Below are 17,910 nucleotides of genomic sequence, written 5' to 3'. Positions count from 1 at the left end.
TTCTCAACTTGTTTGACACAAACAATGACAACTTGACTGCTGTTAGAAAATGTTTCCCAGATAATTAGCATCAGTTTTTCACAAGTCTCTTAACCAACAGTTTTACACTGTTCACTGACAACACCTGCTCAGAACAAGTAGTTCATAGATGTAGCCGGTGTGTATCGGTGAAACTCACTCCTCAGGTAAGTAAAATGCCACCCGCATCGATGATGTGTTAAGTTTCGTTGGCGTAGATGGTAATGGTGGCACTTAGGATGTCAAAGGTGGCAGGTTCAAACCCAGTGCATAACGAACATAGGCTCAATACTTCTGACTTTTAAAATAATGTCATATTTTATAATTATATCCTGGCCATGGATGCATTAATCATTGCTGGCTTTCAAAGATGTCAGGAAAAAAGCTATTAATTTATTAATTTATTTTGACCACCTGGGCGGGGGGGGGGGGGCCGCGGGGTGAATGTCACTCTTCCGTCTTCAAAACTTGAGAGCCCTGCATTGCTCTTAAAGGAGTCATTGATTGCAAAACCAATTTTACCTTGTCATAGTTGAATAACGACGGTAAAATGGACGTACAGTGAACCTCTAAGTCCATTCACTCCTCTTTCCTATGCAAATCTCACAATTAAAACATTTAGCTGTAAAACGGTAGGTTTTGAAAAAGCCACCGAACTGATGTCAGTCCTGCGTATTTTACAGTGTTATGCGACAACAAAGGAAGCAAAAAACAACATCAGGACAGGGCATTTCAGGGCAAGTTATATCGACACCCCCCCCCCCCCCCCATGTTCACAATGCACCCCCTGCCAGAACAAAGTGAGCGGAAGAGGACACAACATCCAGAATGTAATAGCAAACAAAAGGTGAAGGTGACGACCAAGACGCTGCTTCACAGATTTATGCTACACCATGCCACGAAGAGCGGCTACAGACTTAGCCACCCCTTTACTAGAATGAGCCTGAATGCCAAGTGGCACGGGACAACCCATCACTTCATAAGCTGTGGTGATAGCGTTGCGTAACCAGTGCAAAGTTTCTGGGTGGACAGAGGTCTCCCGACCTTAGATCCTCTTCACTAAAGAATCCAAAGCGGCTGTGCCGTTCTCCGAGGGAAAGGCAAGCACAGTGCAGGCGAGCAGGGGAATACAGCAAGCCGTCCTTTACATGAAAAATGAAATACCATTTCATGTATTTTAAGTTGTTTTATGTGTCCACAAGAAGATTGGTTTTCACCACCATTGTTCTACCATTTAGTCTGATTGTTTGCTGAGTTCCAGTTCAAGCCTTTTATTGTCAGATGCACAGAACAACACAAGGTCAGACTGGGCACTGAAATTCTTAGGACAAGACAACGCAAAGCAACCTGGCATAATATAACATAAGTACATTTACATTTAGTCATTTAGCAGACGCTCTTATCCAGAGCGACTTACAGTAAGTACAGGGACATTCCCCCCGAGGCAAGTAGGGTGAAGTGCCTTGCCCAAGGACACAACGTCATTTGGCATGGCAGGGAATTGATCCATCAACTTTCTAATTACTAGCCCGACTCCCTCACCGCTCAGCTCAGCCATCTGACTGTACAGTCAGTACACAGAACATAATCTATGATAAGCTAAAATATAGTAAACCTCCTAATATACAACAATATACAACATACTAAACCTCTAAATACACATAACCTATACCAGAGGTCTTCATAAACCAACAACCATTCGTGAATGGTCGTTAACAGGCTTCTGCATAACTAGATAACGACCCATTCATTTGAATCAGGTGTTGGAGCAGGAAAACGTCTAAAACATGCAGGACCGGGGGTCCCTGAGGACCAGGGTTGAAGACCTCTGACCTATACTAACCTTATAAACCTATACCAGGGATAGGAAACCCTGGTCCTAGAGAGCCGCTCTCCTGCATGTTTTAGATGTTTCCCTGCTCCAGCACACCTGATTCAAATGAATGGGTCGTTATCAAGCTCTGTGGAAGCTGGGTAATGACCATTCATTTGAATCAGGTGTGCTGGTGCAGGGAAACATCTAAAACATGCAGGACAGCGGCTCTCTAGGACCAGGGTTGCCTACCCCTGACCTATACAAACCTAAGACAAGTGAAGTACAATAGTGCAATATTGCTGATAGTGCAACCAGTAGCTGAAATAACCTATATTCCCTTATAAACCTATGCTAACCTAAGAGAAGTGAAGTACAATAGTGCAATATTGCTGATAGTGCAACCAGTAGCTGACATAACCTATATTCCCTTATAAACCTATGCTAACCTAAGACAAGTGAAGTACAATAGTGCAATATTGCTGATAGTGCAACCAGTAGCTGAAAGTGACAGTGTGTAAAGTGACTAGTGAGAAGTGTGTCCGTGTTCATATCAATGTCCATTCAGAAGCCTGATGGCCCTTGGAAAGAAACTGTTGTCCAGTCTGCGTGTGCGAGACCGAATGCAAGCGGCTATCATGGAGGTCTTCAATCATTCATGCAGTCTTGCTGAGGTTGAGAGAGAGGTTATTGTCCTGACACTCTGTAGGCTGACTCGTCACTGTCAGATGAGGCCCACGATGGTTGTGTCGTCAGCAAACTTAACAAGGAGGTTGGAGCTGAGTGAGTGAAAAAGAACAGGAGAGGGCTGAGCACACAGCCCTGGGGAGTGCCTGTGTTGGTGATCAGTGTGAATGAGGTGTGGTCACCGATTCTCACACACCTGTGGCCTCCCCGTCAGGAAGTAGAAGATCCACTTGCATAGGGAGGTGCTTAGTCCCAGGTCCACAAGCTTGGAGACCAGTCTGGAGGGGGTTGATGGTGTTGAATGCTGAGCTGTAGTCAATGAACAGCATCCTCACACACAACTGGACTTTCCAATCTGACCAAATTCCTAGTGCACAAATGCATGAACTTGTTCGGATCACAAAAAAAAATTCTACAGGCAGAGACCACAGCAGCGGTGGTTGAAACCATTGCAGTGGTTCGCTACTTACGAGCCTTGCTGTATGAAGCAAAACAGATCATCGGTCATAACTAGGGCTGGGTAATATATATTAAAAAACGATATCTCAATATTGTCAAAATCTTCACGATATTCAATATATATTTTGATATGTTTGCATTTAAGTAATAAAAAAACATGATTTTCTTTTCCCCCTATTGAGAACAACAAAAACAATTACATAATATAGCTGCAAGCAGCAATGAAAGGGCCCAGCAGCATTCGATATGGAAATTCAGTAGCTAAAGAAGCAAAGCAAAACCGAAAAATAAAATATTTGCTTTTTTAAAATTGCATTGGCGTTACCCCGAAACTTTTGATTACCTTCACGTACAAAATATCCGACGTGGGAAAGCGTAATATTTTACGACTCAGTGTGCCGCAAAGAATCGGAATAGTCCGATCTTGTGATTTTGGGTCAAACTGTTCCGAATTTATGATGCAAGAAATCTGATTCGACGGCTAGATGTAGCAGCGTTATATCTACAAAGCACAATAAATACGACTCTTCTTGAGTATAAATCCCCTGAGAATGAAACATTGTCATTACCAATGATTATCCTTCTAGACAGCTACTGTGGCGTACCTGGCTTTGCTAAACAGATAGTCCGGTATCACAACATGCTTGATGACTGTGGCTGGATTCAATTTTACAACCTTGTGTTTTAAAGGAACCCGTCTTATACCAGTGAGCTATTCTCGCTGCTGGAAGATACTGTGTTCAGTTACTGTATAAAGGGATTCTTCTGTTGATTCTGATATAGTATAACAATATCTCCCATTTCTGTCTTTTCTCAGTCATGGTGCTCTATGTACAAGGCATTGGGACAAAGGAATGGAGAGAGGTGAGTAAATCACGCCATTTTATTTCTTACTCTAAATAGTGCTCATGAACAACAATATGTACAACTTTGTTCAAACAGGCAATGGGCTTCATTCTCTAACATGTTTTTGAAGTTTCTTCTGAAATGTTTCTTACGGGCATGGTCACGCCCCCCCCAAGTGAAATTGCATCTACATCTTTAAAATAATTCTGGGGGAGAAACCCCCAGACCCCCTGGCAAAATGTGTCCCCCCCACTTTCAAAATGCTGCTGATGCCCATGCTTACGGGCTTTGGAAAACACAACGTAAGAAAAAGACATCCGCTAAATTCATGAACGCTTGAAAATGTGTTCCTACGCAGCAGAAGTTTTCTGAGCTGTGGTCCCCGGCAAGAGTTTTCTTAAGTTGAAAGCGCGTCTTCGTGCTGCTGAATTTGCATACATACACGCCCAACAGCTCCTTATAAGGGCATGCAACAGCAGTGACGTGTGCAGTCAGAATCGACACAATTAGGAAAGCAACAGGAATGCTTGTTATGTCCAAGTGAAAAGCAACCGGTGCACAGGTGCATCGGTGCAACATCAGACCAGTAAGATGAGCAGTGGAATTGTTCTCCACTGGATCTAACAGTGTGCACACTAAGCAAGATTAATTATTATAATTATTAAAATCGAGGATGTATGTTATACCAAGCTGTTTTATCATTTAACCAATTAATTGTTGATATCAAGAATTGGAATTTTGGATATCAAGAATTCATTGGTTAAATTATAAAACGGCTTGTCATAGTCTAGAATTGATTTCTCATAACTTCATTAACATTTCAAACACAGAGAGTTTTCTTAAATGCGATTCCTTTGATGCTTGTGGTTTTTAAGGAATCGCATTTGAGACAACTCTGGCCAATTTACTGCTATTTCGAGTTCGGAAAGTCTTCTGAAGTTTAGAACAAATCCCAGATGAGAAAACTTTCATGAATGCCAAATGTTTTCCTAAATTCTATTTTGAAGAAATTCCTTCTTAAATTCTTCATAACTGCATTCGAGAATGAGGCCCAATGTTCTGTATGATGTACTTACTACAACTGCATGTTATAAATAACCATACATTATGTATTCAATTATTACTTTACACAATGTAATGCACTGGTTAAAGTTCTGTTCACAAACACTTTATCAAACATGAACAGCATCATATTTACATTATTATTACCCTATGTATTAGGGGTGGGGGAATCACGATTCACATTTGAATCGTGGTTCAGTCTGCTAGCGATTCAGATCGATTCACAAATGTATGTGAATCGATTATAAAAAAATACAAATTGATTTAACCTATTAGGGAGTAGCGTCGCACATGTGCGATAGTTTGAAAGCGGGCCCCACGGAGTAACGTCGCACGTGTGATTCTGAACATTCCAACCGACTATTTTCCGATAGACAAAAACTATATGACAAACGATATTGTATGTCAAAATGTACAATTAGGAGGCTAACAAGTAACACTAGCAGGTAGTAGCATTGTATAATACGAGTATTATGCTAGGTAACAGAAGCTAACTAAAGCTAGCTAGCTTCCGTTTTGGAAAAATAACTCACTCTGGTGGAAGCGTCGGAAAAATTATGAATTGGTTCGAATTAAATCGTGAGGTACCAAAAGATTCCCACCCCTACTATGTATAATAATCATGATAAAGTTTGAGTGGAATAGTATGTTTTTACACTGCTACATTAGCCGAGGTACAGTAACATTAAAATATACAAAACACTAATAAAATATAAAATCTGAATTGACAATATATAGTACACTTCAGTGAAAATATCAGTAGTCCTTACCAAGTAAGTGGTGAGAAGATATGATTAAACAAGCTGCAAGAAGTCATTAAATTGGATGTTCATCTTTAAAATGAGCAATTTAACTCAATTTTACATTATTTAAAGATGATCTAGCACAAAGTCATCACAAGGTAAATTAAGTTTACCTACTAGCCAAACCATAATGTATTGAGAGGCTTTTTATTTTGCTTGTGTTAAACTAATGACATTTTCAATTAAACATAGTTTATCCATTTATGTAAATGAAATCTTATATACTAGAAACTAGTGTTTTTCTTTGCGCCAGATGGACAAGCACACCCACACACAGATGACTTCTATCTCTTTCTGAAATTTCTGTTTTGTGTATGTGCTAACAAAGCTGCCCAGTAGTTACCTCTGTAGGGAATCACACAGATGGACACAACACCCTCAAGCAAACACACAAACTGTATATACACAGTACATGGTGGTCGATATACACCCATGAATCAAGAGCTAAACACTAGCCCTATATTAAGATCAAAGCTTTATCTTTGACTCTTTTAAAGAGTCACACATCCATCCTACACCTACCTCAATGAGGAGCCAATTGTTAAACAATGTCACTTATGAGTGGTATGAGCTTCAATGAGAGACTTTGGTGAAAATGCTAGATTCCCTGAAGCGCTGGATCAGGGGTTGCAATCTGATCACCGATAAGTGTTTAGCGATCAACACCCCTGCTTCAGAAGGACTGAAATTTCCAAAAAGAATGTTTGGAAAGTGCTATTTCCAAACTCTATTATTCTAAAACTCCTAAATTCTCTTCACCTATCCACAGTTCAAGGCTTCTGCTTCTTCAATGTGAGGTTGGCTCATTTTGCGTGCAATCTATTTCCCTGTCTGCTTTTTATAAAACTGGACTTGCTTGAAAAGCGTCTTTCTCCTTCTGCTTGGGTTGCCGGGTTGGAGAGCTGCCTGGACTGCCCCATATGCTAACGTTTTCCATTCAGCTGCTCAGCATCTAGCTTAAGCTTGCTGATAGTAAGCGGTATCCCTCCAAAACTGTATGGTGGCAAGGCAGTGTGGGATGCTGGGTTGAAGAACTTCGTTACCATGCTTGTTTGAATGCAATTAGCAGAAATTACATTATATTTTAATCAATATAAATGAAATATTATATTTACCATATGACTAAGACTGCTTGGAAGTAATTTTTTTGCATTTAAATAATGGTGGAGAAAACCAAGTGTCTTCTGTTTGTGTCTCCGCACATGCAAGCGCACAGATACCCCTCCTGTCTCTTTCCTCAGATTGAAATATTCATAAGTGTACAGATCCAGAGAACCTGAATCCCAAACCCAACCGAGAGCGGGAGCCAGCAACTCCACCTACCTACTTTCCCCAACATTTCCGAATATGAGGATCCCTCTCCAACCAGTGCGATAACTGACAAACCATCACTGCCCCTTTATTTTGGAACTGATCCCAGATCCCCTTTGCCCATTTCGATTAGGATTCTTCTTGGCCTCTTGCAGATAGTTCATTATGAAGATGGGACATGTCATATTGAGAGCGATAAAAGTTTGATTTTTTTAACTTCCCCTGAGGACCCACCAAGTGGCTGTGTCAAGCTCATTTTTCCGGTCACCACCGTGCTTAGCACTGCCGTCAAGACAAGCTTAGACAATGTTGTCTGACATTTCTCAGCTTACAAACTCGTTGAAAAAAAAAACTGAGTGTGTCTGTTATTTTAAAAGAAACTATGTGGGTTGTAGGTGGGGGCAGAGGTGTTTGTAGGGTGGTCAGTGGGACCTGCAGGGTAGATGAGTTGGAAGTAGATGCAACTAAACATTTCACACACACATATACACACACATTCTTCAACAATCACAAAAAACAAGTGGGTCTCAAGGATTGTAATGTCACCAGCATTCCTGAAAATCAAACAAGCCTTTCCATCCGGAATCCTCTTTTGGACCCTTTTGTAGTTTGGAGACTTGCATATTTTCCATACACACTCTTGTGAAAGTCTTCCTAATCAATACACACTCTGTAGCGTCATCTTATAAAGCCACCCTGCTTAGGGTCAAACTGAGTTTGTGCACCCACACACACTGGCCCTGCAATATATTCCCAAAGGAGGCGCGAGGATACTTGTTAATGAACAGCACATAGTATAGCTGCATACTATAGCTACTAGACTGCGGGACCTGCAAAGCTGCAGTAGGCACTATTTAAAAGTGAGGGATCAAACAGTGAGTGACTCAACCTCAAATCAGTAAAGGAATCTTTTTTTCACCCCAGCCATCCAGCTACTGCTGCGTCTTTCTCTCCACTTCCTCCTCGTACCATCTCCCAACACACACAATCTTGCCCACCCCCTGCTGTCGTATTCATCAAGGCATGTCAAGGGATCTGCATGCACATATACACAGATGCATGAGGCTACTGGGAAGAAGCACGATTTGATGTAGCATCGCACTCTCCTTTATGGATGATTTGCAGAGCCGCTGCTTCTGCTGTACATTTTGGCACCTTTCATCGTTGTCGGAGCTCTCAGAGGGAGCCTGTACGATTCCATCCATGGCAGCTACCTTCTGCTACACCTCTGTTTGCCCCGCCCCCACCCAATGCTCCATCCAAGTGTGTGCTTTGTGTGTGCTTTGTTTGTGTGTGCATGTACGCAAGCATGTGTCTGTAAGTCAGCCTGCTCTTGTTTGTGTGTGTACATTAGGGGTTGTTTCATAGTTTACCCATCTGTGTTATTGCACAACATTGAATAGGCGGCAGTCTTCCACATCTGGCTGAAGTCTTGGGATTTGTTTAGAGAGAACCAGAAGGATAACAAGCCTGCTAAACTTTTAAATTGTGGGGAATTTTCCATGTAGAAAACATACATTTCCAGATTTTGGATTCTGGGAGTGTATATAAAACTTTTTTCTATAAATCTTGACTATCTGAGGGCAGTTTTATGGGTGTATGTGAAGCCCTCTGTGACATGCTTGCGTGTAAAAAGGCCATAGAAATACATTTGATTTGATTTATCTGCGGCCACAACTGCCCTATGAAAACATTGACGCCCCCTCCCCCCCCCACACACACACACACCCGTTAGAATAACTATAGTCTCCACCAATCTAGGTCACATTCTTACAACGGGGATACATGCTTGTTAGAGCTTTATACCCTCCTCTTCATGAGATCCCTTTTTAAGTATATCATTTGAACCAGAGAAGATTTGGAAGCGTTGAGGGCATTGCCCTCAACACAGGAGGTTGTGACGAAATGTGGATCAATAGCTCATCATTCCTCCCAGTGAGCAAGATGAGAATGTGAGGTGCAGAGCCGACGGGGGTTATTAGCACATGATTGGAGGTTGTATTTTAATTTTAACCCTAACCCTATAGCATTTGCAGAAAAGGGTCAGCCTTGATGTGGAGCCTTGTTCTCTATCTTTTGGTTTGTAGTGTGCAAAGGTGAGCTTAAGTGCTGCCTTTAACCCTATAGATGACAAATTCACCTTAAAAGCCTTTGAAATTAGTATAATCCTTATTGATTGAGGCTGTTGAAGATCTAACCTATAGCAAGAAAGTTCCCTTTCAAACCTTTTGTTAAACAGTGTATTGACAAGGTTGCTGTACCACACAATCTGCCTAATCCCCATTGAAACACAGCTCATTTGACATGTCCGTTTAACCTACACTCTCCCTCCTACTTTCTCTTTTTACTCAATGTCTTCCCAAAAAAATATTGTCTTTTTTTCTTTCCTGAAGTTTGGCAGAACTGAAGTAATCGACAACACTCTCAACCCGGACTTTGTGAGAAAGTTTGTTCTGGACTTCTTCTTCGAGGAGAAGCAGAACCTTCGCTTTGATGTGTAAGTGCTGACATGGCTGCTCTCACCTTTTTTGTGTCCATCATCCCTCTCTTTCCTACACCTTGGGTGAAGGAAAACCCTAAATCCAATCCAAACCTTAACACCTCACATTCCTTAAGGTTGACCATTAACTCATACCTACCATGTTAAATGGAACCAATTAATCATACTTGGTTAGTGGAATATGCATAAATATAAGAAAATATTGCCTTTAATCTTTCCAGTAAATGCGGGTATGTCAAATAATTTTCCTTTGAAAACTTCTGCAATTACTATCAAGTTCAGTTTTCCACCTAATAATAATATTTTGTCCTGTAAACCAGGTCTGGTACCCTGGTTACCAGGTCAAACACAACTGGAACATTTATTGGGAAAAATGAATAAAATAGGAGCAAGTCTAAGAGTGATCACGTATGCAGTCAGGGTTCTCACATGGACTGGAAGCATCAGTTACGCCAGATGATGGTGTAACAGAGGGTGAAAAGAGATATTGTCAGGGGCGAGAGTTGTTTTTTGATGTTGTCAAAGAGAAAGAAAAATAAGAAACCGCTATGGGGTGAAGATACAATATACAAGTGCATTCCCCCAGAAAATCATGGAAAAAGTTATTTTTTCCCGTTTTTTAATCCAAAAAGTGACACCTTAAAATATTCTAGAATCATTACACAAAGTGACATCTTTCAAGCCTTTTGTGTTTTAATCTTGATGATTACGTCTCACAGCTCATGGAAGTCAAAAATCTAGTATCTCAAAATATTTGAATACAAATGTTAAATACATGAATGTCAACCTTCTGAAAAGTATGTTGATTTATGCAGTCTACTTGGTCGTTGCTCCTTTTGCACAAATTACTGCATCAGTGCGTGGCTGGGAAGCAATCAGCCTGTGACACTGATGAGGTGTTATGGAAGCCCAAGTTACTTTGATAGCAGCCTTCAAGCTTGTCTGTATTGTTGGGTCTGGTGTATGTCATTTTCCTCTTGACAATATCATCTTGCACTGAGGCCTTGCATTGAGATCCTAGATTCATAGATTCTATATGGGGTTCAGGTCAGGCGAGTTGGCTGGCCAATCAAGCACAGTAATACCATGGGCACCAAACCAGTTACTTAAGCAATAAGGTACGAGAGGCAGTACTGTATCGTCAATGAAGTACGTGTTCAAGGGTGTTGTTAGGCCCGACGCGCAGCGGTACGCAGCACCGGCACTTCTACATTTTACATTTAGTTATTTACTTTTTACTCTTAAGCGTACCGGCACTTTTGCTTGCGTACTGCTACTTCTCCCATGTAGCCCGGTCCTCTACCACTGACAGAGACAGCATCAGTGTCATGTCAGAGAGATTGGTAATGACCCTAACATTACGCGTGTGCCAGAGCCAGACACGTCAACAGAGGTCCAACCAGAAACATCGGGTACAAATCATGAGCTTCAAACTTGCTTAAATAAATACATGTGCACAGCCGCGGGAACTAGGGGTGCTGAGGGTGCTGCAGCACCCCCTGACAGCACGAGAATGTAAAATGAAATGACTTGAAAATCCACCACCGCAGGGCTGGCCCAAGCCTTTATGGGGCCTTATGCAGAATTGATTTGGGGGCCTATTGGTGTCGCCAATGATTATAATTTTTTCATAATTACCGTATTTATTCCATTAAACTTCGATTTATTACACATTTTTCATTTTTGGTGCGCCGTTTATTCGAGGCGACGTTTATTTGAGGACAACCTTTAAGAAATATGGTATTCTAGGCTGTCTGTGCTGGCATGCTAACATGTTAGTTTGCTACATTAAATGTTCGTACAGATAGTTTGAACAGTACGCTCTTCTAAATCACCGATTAAGCAACAATCAAATGTCAATGTTAGTTTGACTGGCTAGCTCTATCTCATCTGCTTTTTGTTATTGCTGATATGCAAGGAATGCAATAACAGCTAGATAGCGAAAACACCTAGACTACTTACTGTAGCCATGTAAACTAGTTCAGCTTGCTAACGTAGGAGCACCTGCTTATCTCCAGTTCTTAAGGCCGATTTATACTTCTCCGACTCCGTTACGGACAGACGCACGCACAGAGTGGGACGGATTGGTTGAATTTATACTACTCCCACGGCTCTGCGTGCTGAACGCAATTCACCGCCAGAACAGTAGATAGCGCGGCACTTTGATACTAGCTCGGTTATCAAAAAGTCGGAGGAAATTTACAAATTAGCCGTTTCATCAATAAAATAAGCACATTTTCAGCAACTACACTGCCCATTTCTCGTCACGTTTCAATTCAGATGCTGATTTACATGTACTGTTTAGCTGAAATATGAATTGTAAAAACGTACAACAATGGCAGTCAAAGGATTCTGTTTTCTTGTTGGTCATGGCAACCCCGCCTCCGCCCCTGACTCAATCAGTTCTTAGTACGGACCAATCACAGCCAAGGGGTATCCGTAAAATGACGGACGGATGGTCAGGAAAATAAGGAGGTGCACGCAGAGCTCTGCGAGGGGCTCGGAGAGGGCACGGAGAGGGAGTTCCCTGACGGAGAGGGCGTTCCCTGTGTGCGTGTCCGTAAAACGCAGAAGTATAAATTGTCCTTTACAATAGACCAATTATCACCCTACGTCACACAACTGTCAAGCAGGCTCAACTCCGCATGTTGGTTGCAAAAGACGAACTTCTCCCCGGTCTATTACACTTGGAGTGTCAATCAGGTCATCATATATCCCCGGCCACTGGATTGCAGCTCTTGATATTAACCTTTTGAGGCTCTTGGCCTTTGGACAAATAAATTTACGTTTCACTTGTCTATGCACAAAAATCACATGACCCCGATACCCTTAAATAACCTGACCAAGTGATCAGGCAAATGACGAATGAAACAGGCTCGGTTAAAGAAATCCGAGATACTGGCTATCTTTATCAGGCTTGTATCTACGTTAGGCAGTCCTCCGTGACGTTTCTGGTGTAGAATGGAGTGAAATACAACATTGTGCACACTGCCAGTGAGTGAGTCTGACAGAGGCTAACGTCAAAACAGTGTAACGGGGACGCAGTCTCCCGCGGTCACATGAAATGCTGTTTTTGGATGCTTTTATATAGGCCTTAGTGGTCCCCTAATACTGTATCTGAAGTCTCTTTCCTGAAATTCAGCCAGTTTCTGTGTCTGTAGCTTTAAATGTTAAATGAGAAGGAGAGAGGTGGCACCATGTGCTAATGCTTACAGTGGATGTATTGCAATGGCTCATAGACCCGTTGCTGTAAGATACCTCAAATTTGCCCATTCTCATCTGATAACCCTGGTTTGCAGAGCTGCACACTCAGTCATTTCAATGTGGGGAAAGGCGGATATTGCGCGCGCCATAACACCAACAGCAGAACGTTATCCACATAACAACGAAGCGTACAACACTGGCGTTACAGAAAGTGTATTCACACACATACTTGATGCTATTTACCTTTACATTAGTGACAGTACCTCAGCTGATAGCTGCATAGCTAATGTTACAGCCAGATTTAAAGGGTAGCAAGCAAGGTAACCATATAGTAAGCAACAAAATGATATAGCGTTAGTTGACTTACTTCCAAGCTTTGTAGCTGGACCAAGGGGTTCTGATCCAGAATTTAATTTCAGACGGTCAGCAAGGCCAACTTTGTATTGGCTCAAGTTAAGGAAACAGTGGTGGCTGAAATGTTTGGCGCAGACATGCAAAACTTTGAGCGGTTGTGTTGGCGCATTTCCAGCGAAAATAAAATTAAGATAGACTACTGGTTGTGCAGAGGCTCCTTGTGACGTCACAGAGCAGATTTTCAAACAGAGCGTTTGAGCCTTCATTTCAAGGCGGAGAAGAACACCCAGGGCTTGGTTTACACCTATCGAAAATTCTAGCCACTGGGGGACCAAAGGCAGGCTAGGGGAACTCATAGTAATGTTAAATAACCTCCTAAAGTGAAGTTTTCATGTCATGTGAGCTTTCAACAAATCTGAAAAATAATCGGACCAGCTGGCTAAAAGCCTAATTCCCATATCTCTTGAAAGCTGCCCTGCTCGACTTTTTAGATGTAGAATTGACTGTAAAACTGTAAAATTATGAACTTTGTGACATGACGTGAAGACATGGTTGCCGTTTGACAATGCGGTCTGTACCGGGCAACATTCTCACTCAAATTTCAAGACTTTCGTGACCCAAATCGCTTTCTCTCTTAAATGCTGTCCTCCTCTACCTTTTTGGTCTTTTTAAATCTAACTATTTTAGTTTTATAGAGCGCCCTGTGCATGACCGACTGACCGCCTCAAAAAGTGATCAGCCACGTGCTAGCTACACATGTCTTACAAAGTCGAGGGCTAAGCTATTTTGGAACCAGTTTTTCTAACAGTTCTGGAGTGGGTTGCACCAACTAGTCTTTGCTAAGACCGGTCTTAGGCCCATATCTAACGCCTGTTGCACCAACAGAAGTTAACACCAGTCTTAACTAAGCTTGGTCATAACATGAGCGTTCATGAAAGTGCCCGTGGAATTCAAGAATGGAACGTGCGTTGCCATGTCTAATTAGCTGTGGAGGATCGTAAAAAAAGAAAGAGTAATTTCTCTGATTCGGAAATAAGAACCTTGACTGAGATGTATGACCACCATAAATATATTTTAACCTCGAAACAAAGCAATACAATAACCAACAAACGAAAAAAGGAGAGTTAGGCTATGGCCCAACTGGTCGAAACAATATGTTTTATGTTTTCCAGCCATAATGGCTTTATCAATTGCCTATAATAAAAGAGGCTTACACGACCATTGTGTCTAGGCCTAGCTTGTTTATTTTTGTATTCCCACAAACACACACACATTCACACTTATGCCCACAGCAAGTTCACAACGTGTGCGCGAACAAGTGGCCCGGCAACATCTTCTTGTGCTGCAGAGATAGCAGGGGCTTCTTCATCTAGGAAAAGCAAAGGGTCATGCCTTGGTAGAGGTTTTCTCTTTTTTATTGTGATATTGTGCAACACCGTGCAAGCTGCTATCACTGTGCAGGCTCTCTCTGGGTGCATCCTTGTCTCTCCGTGAAGACAGTGGAACCTAAATTTCATATAGGGGGGTTGTTGGTTAGGTTATGTAAGTAGCTATTCCATAGTCAAAAAGTTCTGTCTATGGTGCTTATTATGTGCTTACCTGTGCTTGAGCAATCATCTCTCTACTCTCACTACATCGCTCTATGATCGAGCGGGTAGTGGTATGGGTGGCATTGTAGAGTTGTTCCTACTGAGTCCGTGGGTTCAATAATGGTGTAGCCAGCATTTAGTGGGTAGCCTCCATTACAAAATAAGATCCCATTGACCCCTCCGGCTTTGAACTGATTAAATAACTCCCCAGCTAACAAAATGACGTAATATTCAGAGTGAAGGCCCACCAATGATCCCCTTAGCCGAGTGCACCAGCTGGGCGTACGCCTGGGTGTAAAGGCCCCGTCACACCAAAACGTTCTGGTCAAGATTCTATGACGTTAGAGGAAATGTTGGTAAACGTCCACGGTCGCTGGTATAGCGCCAGAATAGCGTTGTGTGGACGCTGGTGACGCTGGTAATCGGCGGAGAACGCTGGTCCAAAAAAAAGGTTTTGGACATGCACAAAAGTTCTCATGGAGACCAGCGTTCTTCAACATTTAATTTTAAACACTGGATAACGCTGAAGAATGTTTGTGGAACGTTTGACTAAGGTTGCACGCGTTTGGCTATCGTTAGTCAGTCGTTACCCTAGCGTTACTTTGTTGTTATCCATCGTTTGCTTTTGTCGCATCGTTTTTATTGTTTTCTGTCTTCACACGTCATGGCGACCCAGTGACACGTCATCACACGCTAATAGTTTTATGGGATGTTCTCTCGATGTATCGCTGTTACACGCTCCTCATGTGCCAGTCCCACGCTAGTCATGCGTTATAGTCAAATGTTAGTTACACGCCAGATGTGTCCACCTCCCCCTAGAACGCTCGAAATTGAACGATTACAACGTTCAGAGAACGTTGACCAGAACGTTACGGTGTGATGGGCCTTACGCTACGTCCGACGTAGAATTGAAAGTTACGACTAATTTAAAGTTACGACTAGTGCACCAGTTAGACTTATTATGTGCTTTATGTGCTTCACCTGTACATTTTACGCCTAGTGGGGAGCAGGTGTAAGTAAGAAAATCAGACTTATATCCATGGTAATTATAATGTACAACAGTTTGATCGCACATGCAGTGCGTCTTGTTTATAGGCAACATATGGAAAGGGCATTAAGGCAAGAAAGAGTCATCTGTGATCGCACAAATCCACTGTTAATTTTATTGGTGATCGATTTCCAAGCTGATTGTTTCTGTTTGTTTGTGTTGATATTATTACATTTCCCCGTGAGCACGCTTCTATTCTGAGTAAACAACTCTACAAGTTTTCTAATTTGTCAAATGTATTTTCCTTTTCTTTTAGTTTTTTAAATCCATGGCTTGTTTTGAAGGGAGATAGGCTAGCTATAGAGTGCGCTTTGGATAGGCTCTTAAATGTGTTGCTTGGCAACGATCGACGCTTTTGCATTTTCACAAGGATGCGCATCTTAAAACCAGGCGTAGCTACGACCGTGGTTTGTCAAGCTTGGTGCACTTTGTGTAAATTCAAATCACAAAGTCGGACGTAGCTAAGACCGACGTAGTACACTCGGCTCCAGCTGGGCATTAAATCTGTTGCCAAGCAACACATTTAAGAGCCTATCCAAAGTGCACTATAGATATAGCCTGACGTTGTCATACTCATAATTCTAGTTAGAATATGAGTCTGAAAACTCTCCGTTGAGCTGTGACTACGGGGCGTGTTTCAACCGAACTCGTAAAACAAATGCCTCTTCGCTCAATTGGATAGACCTACAACCAATCAGAGCAACGTAATATGTTGTATGTTGAAAACTAATTCAACCCAAGGGCTCTTTCATGACGTTGTTGATTACGTAACTGTTGATCAACTGTCCATCATCGTATAAAGCCCGCCCTGGCAATTTTATTGGTCCGTCCCGATCCTGGTTTTATGTAGTTGTTCCCAATACGAGACCCTCCAGACACAACTTCCCGACCAAATTTTTTTGTGGGCGGGGAGAAGTTGGGCTGGCAGCCAGGCTACTATAGATAGCCTATCTCCCTTCAAAACAAGCCATGGATCAAAAAACAAAACGAAAATACATTTTACTGATAGAGAAATGAGAAAACTTGTAGAGTTGTTTACTCAGAATAGAAGCGTGCTCACGGGGACATTTAATAATATCAACACAAACAAACAGAAACCATCAGCTTGGAAATTGATCACCAATAAAATTAACAGTGGATTTTTGCATTCACGGACGACTCTTTCTCGCCTTAATTCCCTTTCTATATGTTGCCTATAAACAAGACGTGCTGCATGTGCGATCAAACTGTTGTAGGCTACATTATAATTACCATGGATATTAGTCAGATGTTACCATTTACGCCTGCTCCTCACTAGGAGTAAAATGTACACCCAGATGCAGCACAAAAAGGGCTTAAGTCTAACTAGTGCACTAGTCGTAACTTTCAGTTCTAAGTCAGAGTACGCCTAGCTGGTACACTCGGCTCCAGGAACTGATAGGAACCCCCTTATCTGGCTTGTTATACAGGAATAGATGGAAGAGGGACTCATCAGTCTACCCATAAATTGAGGGGTGTATAGCCTATGTGTGTTAAAAGGAGTGATGATCTGTCCATAGTAGTTTAGCAATGTGTGTTTGTGTGTGTTAAAAGGGGTCTCTGGCCTATAATCGTTTGGGAAATTGGAGTGGTTGAAAACAGTAGAGGAAGTAAAGGAGACGTCCCCTCTCAAAGACACAGACACATGCTCAACAATAGAAGGACATAAACTCATACAGGTGGCACACCCGTTCAGATTCTGTGAACCCCCTCCCTCAAGACTGCCACCATGGGTGGAGGGAGGAGTCTTAATCTCCAGTGAATAAATCGTTAGTGTTGAATTATTTAATACAGCCTGTTCTTTCTCTGGCACACAATAAATATCCAAAGTTCAACCTGCAGTCACTTGCCAATGCATGTTGAAGAAAGAGAAATAAATGCATGTCATGTCAAAATGTTAAAACTGTAAACACTCACAGTATGCTCACAGGACTAATTGTTACTATAAAATGCAACTGTTCAGTCATCCTCCAGCTCGTTCACGCCCTCTACCTGCAGTTCCTTCTCAAACACACCCACAACCCGCCTCTCACAAACACAACTGTACTCTTAGATCACAGTCACCTGAGTACTAGCACATGTTGCATATTAGCACTGCTTATTTAGTGCTCCCATCTACCCTTGGTGCTTTGTGAGGTTCCGTTTTTATAGCTTTCATTACCAAGCCGTTTAGAATCACCCCTTGTTCCCTGCCTTCT

The 17,910-nt window shown here is 42.0% G+C and overlaps 1 protein-coding gene across 1 annotated transcript in view; it reads left to right on the top strand.

The window, feature by feature from the left end:
- Window positions 1-17,910, top strand: part of LOC146273495 (copine-9-like) — a 180,014-nt gene that overhangs the window by 47,165 nt on the left and 114,939 nt on the right. The window contains exons 3-4 of the mRNA XM_084705201.1: window positions 3,795-3,841; window positions 9,393-9,496. Coding sequence (XP_084561327.1) covers window positions 3,795-3,841; window positions 9,393-9,496 — 151 coding nt within the window. The remainder of the gene's footprint in view (window positions 1-3,794; window positions 3,842-9,392; window positions 9,497-17,910) is intronic.

The sequence above is a fragment of the Hypomesus nipponensis genome, chromosome 9, assembly GCF_054491055.1.
Source record: "Hypomesus nipponensis isolate SF chromosome 9, ASM5449105v1, whole genome shotgun sequence".
Lineage (NCBI taxonomy): Eukaryota > Metazoa > Chordata > Actinopteri > Osmeriformes > Osmeridae > Hypomesus > Hypomesus nipponensis.
The sequence above is the reverse complement of the archived record's forward strand: the minus strand, read 5'-3'. Positions and strand labels throughout refer to the sequence as shown.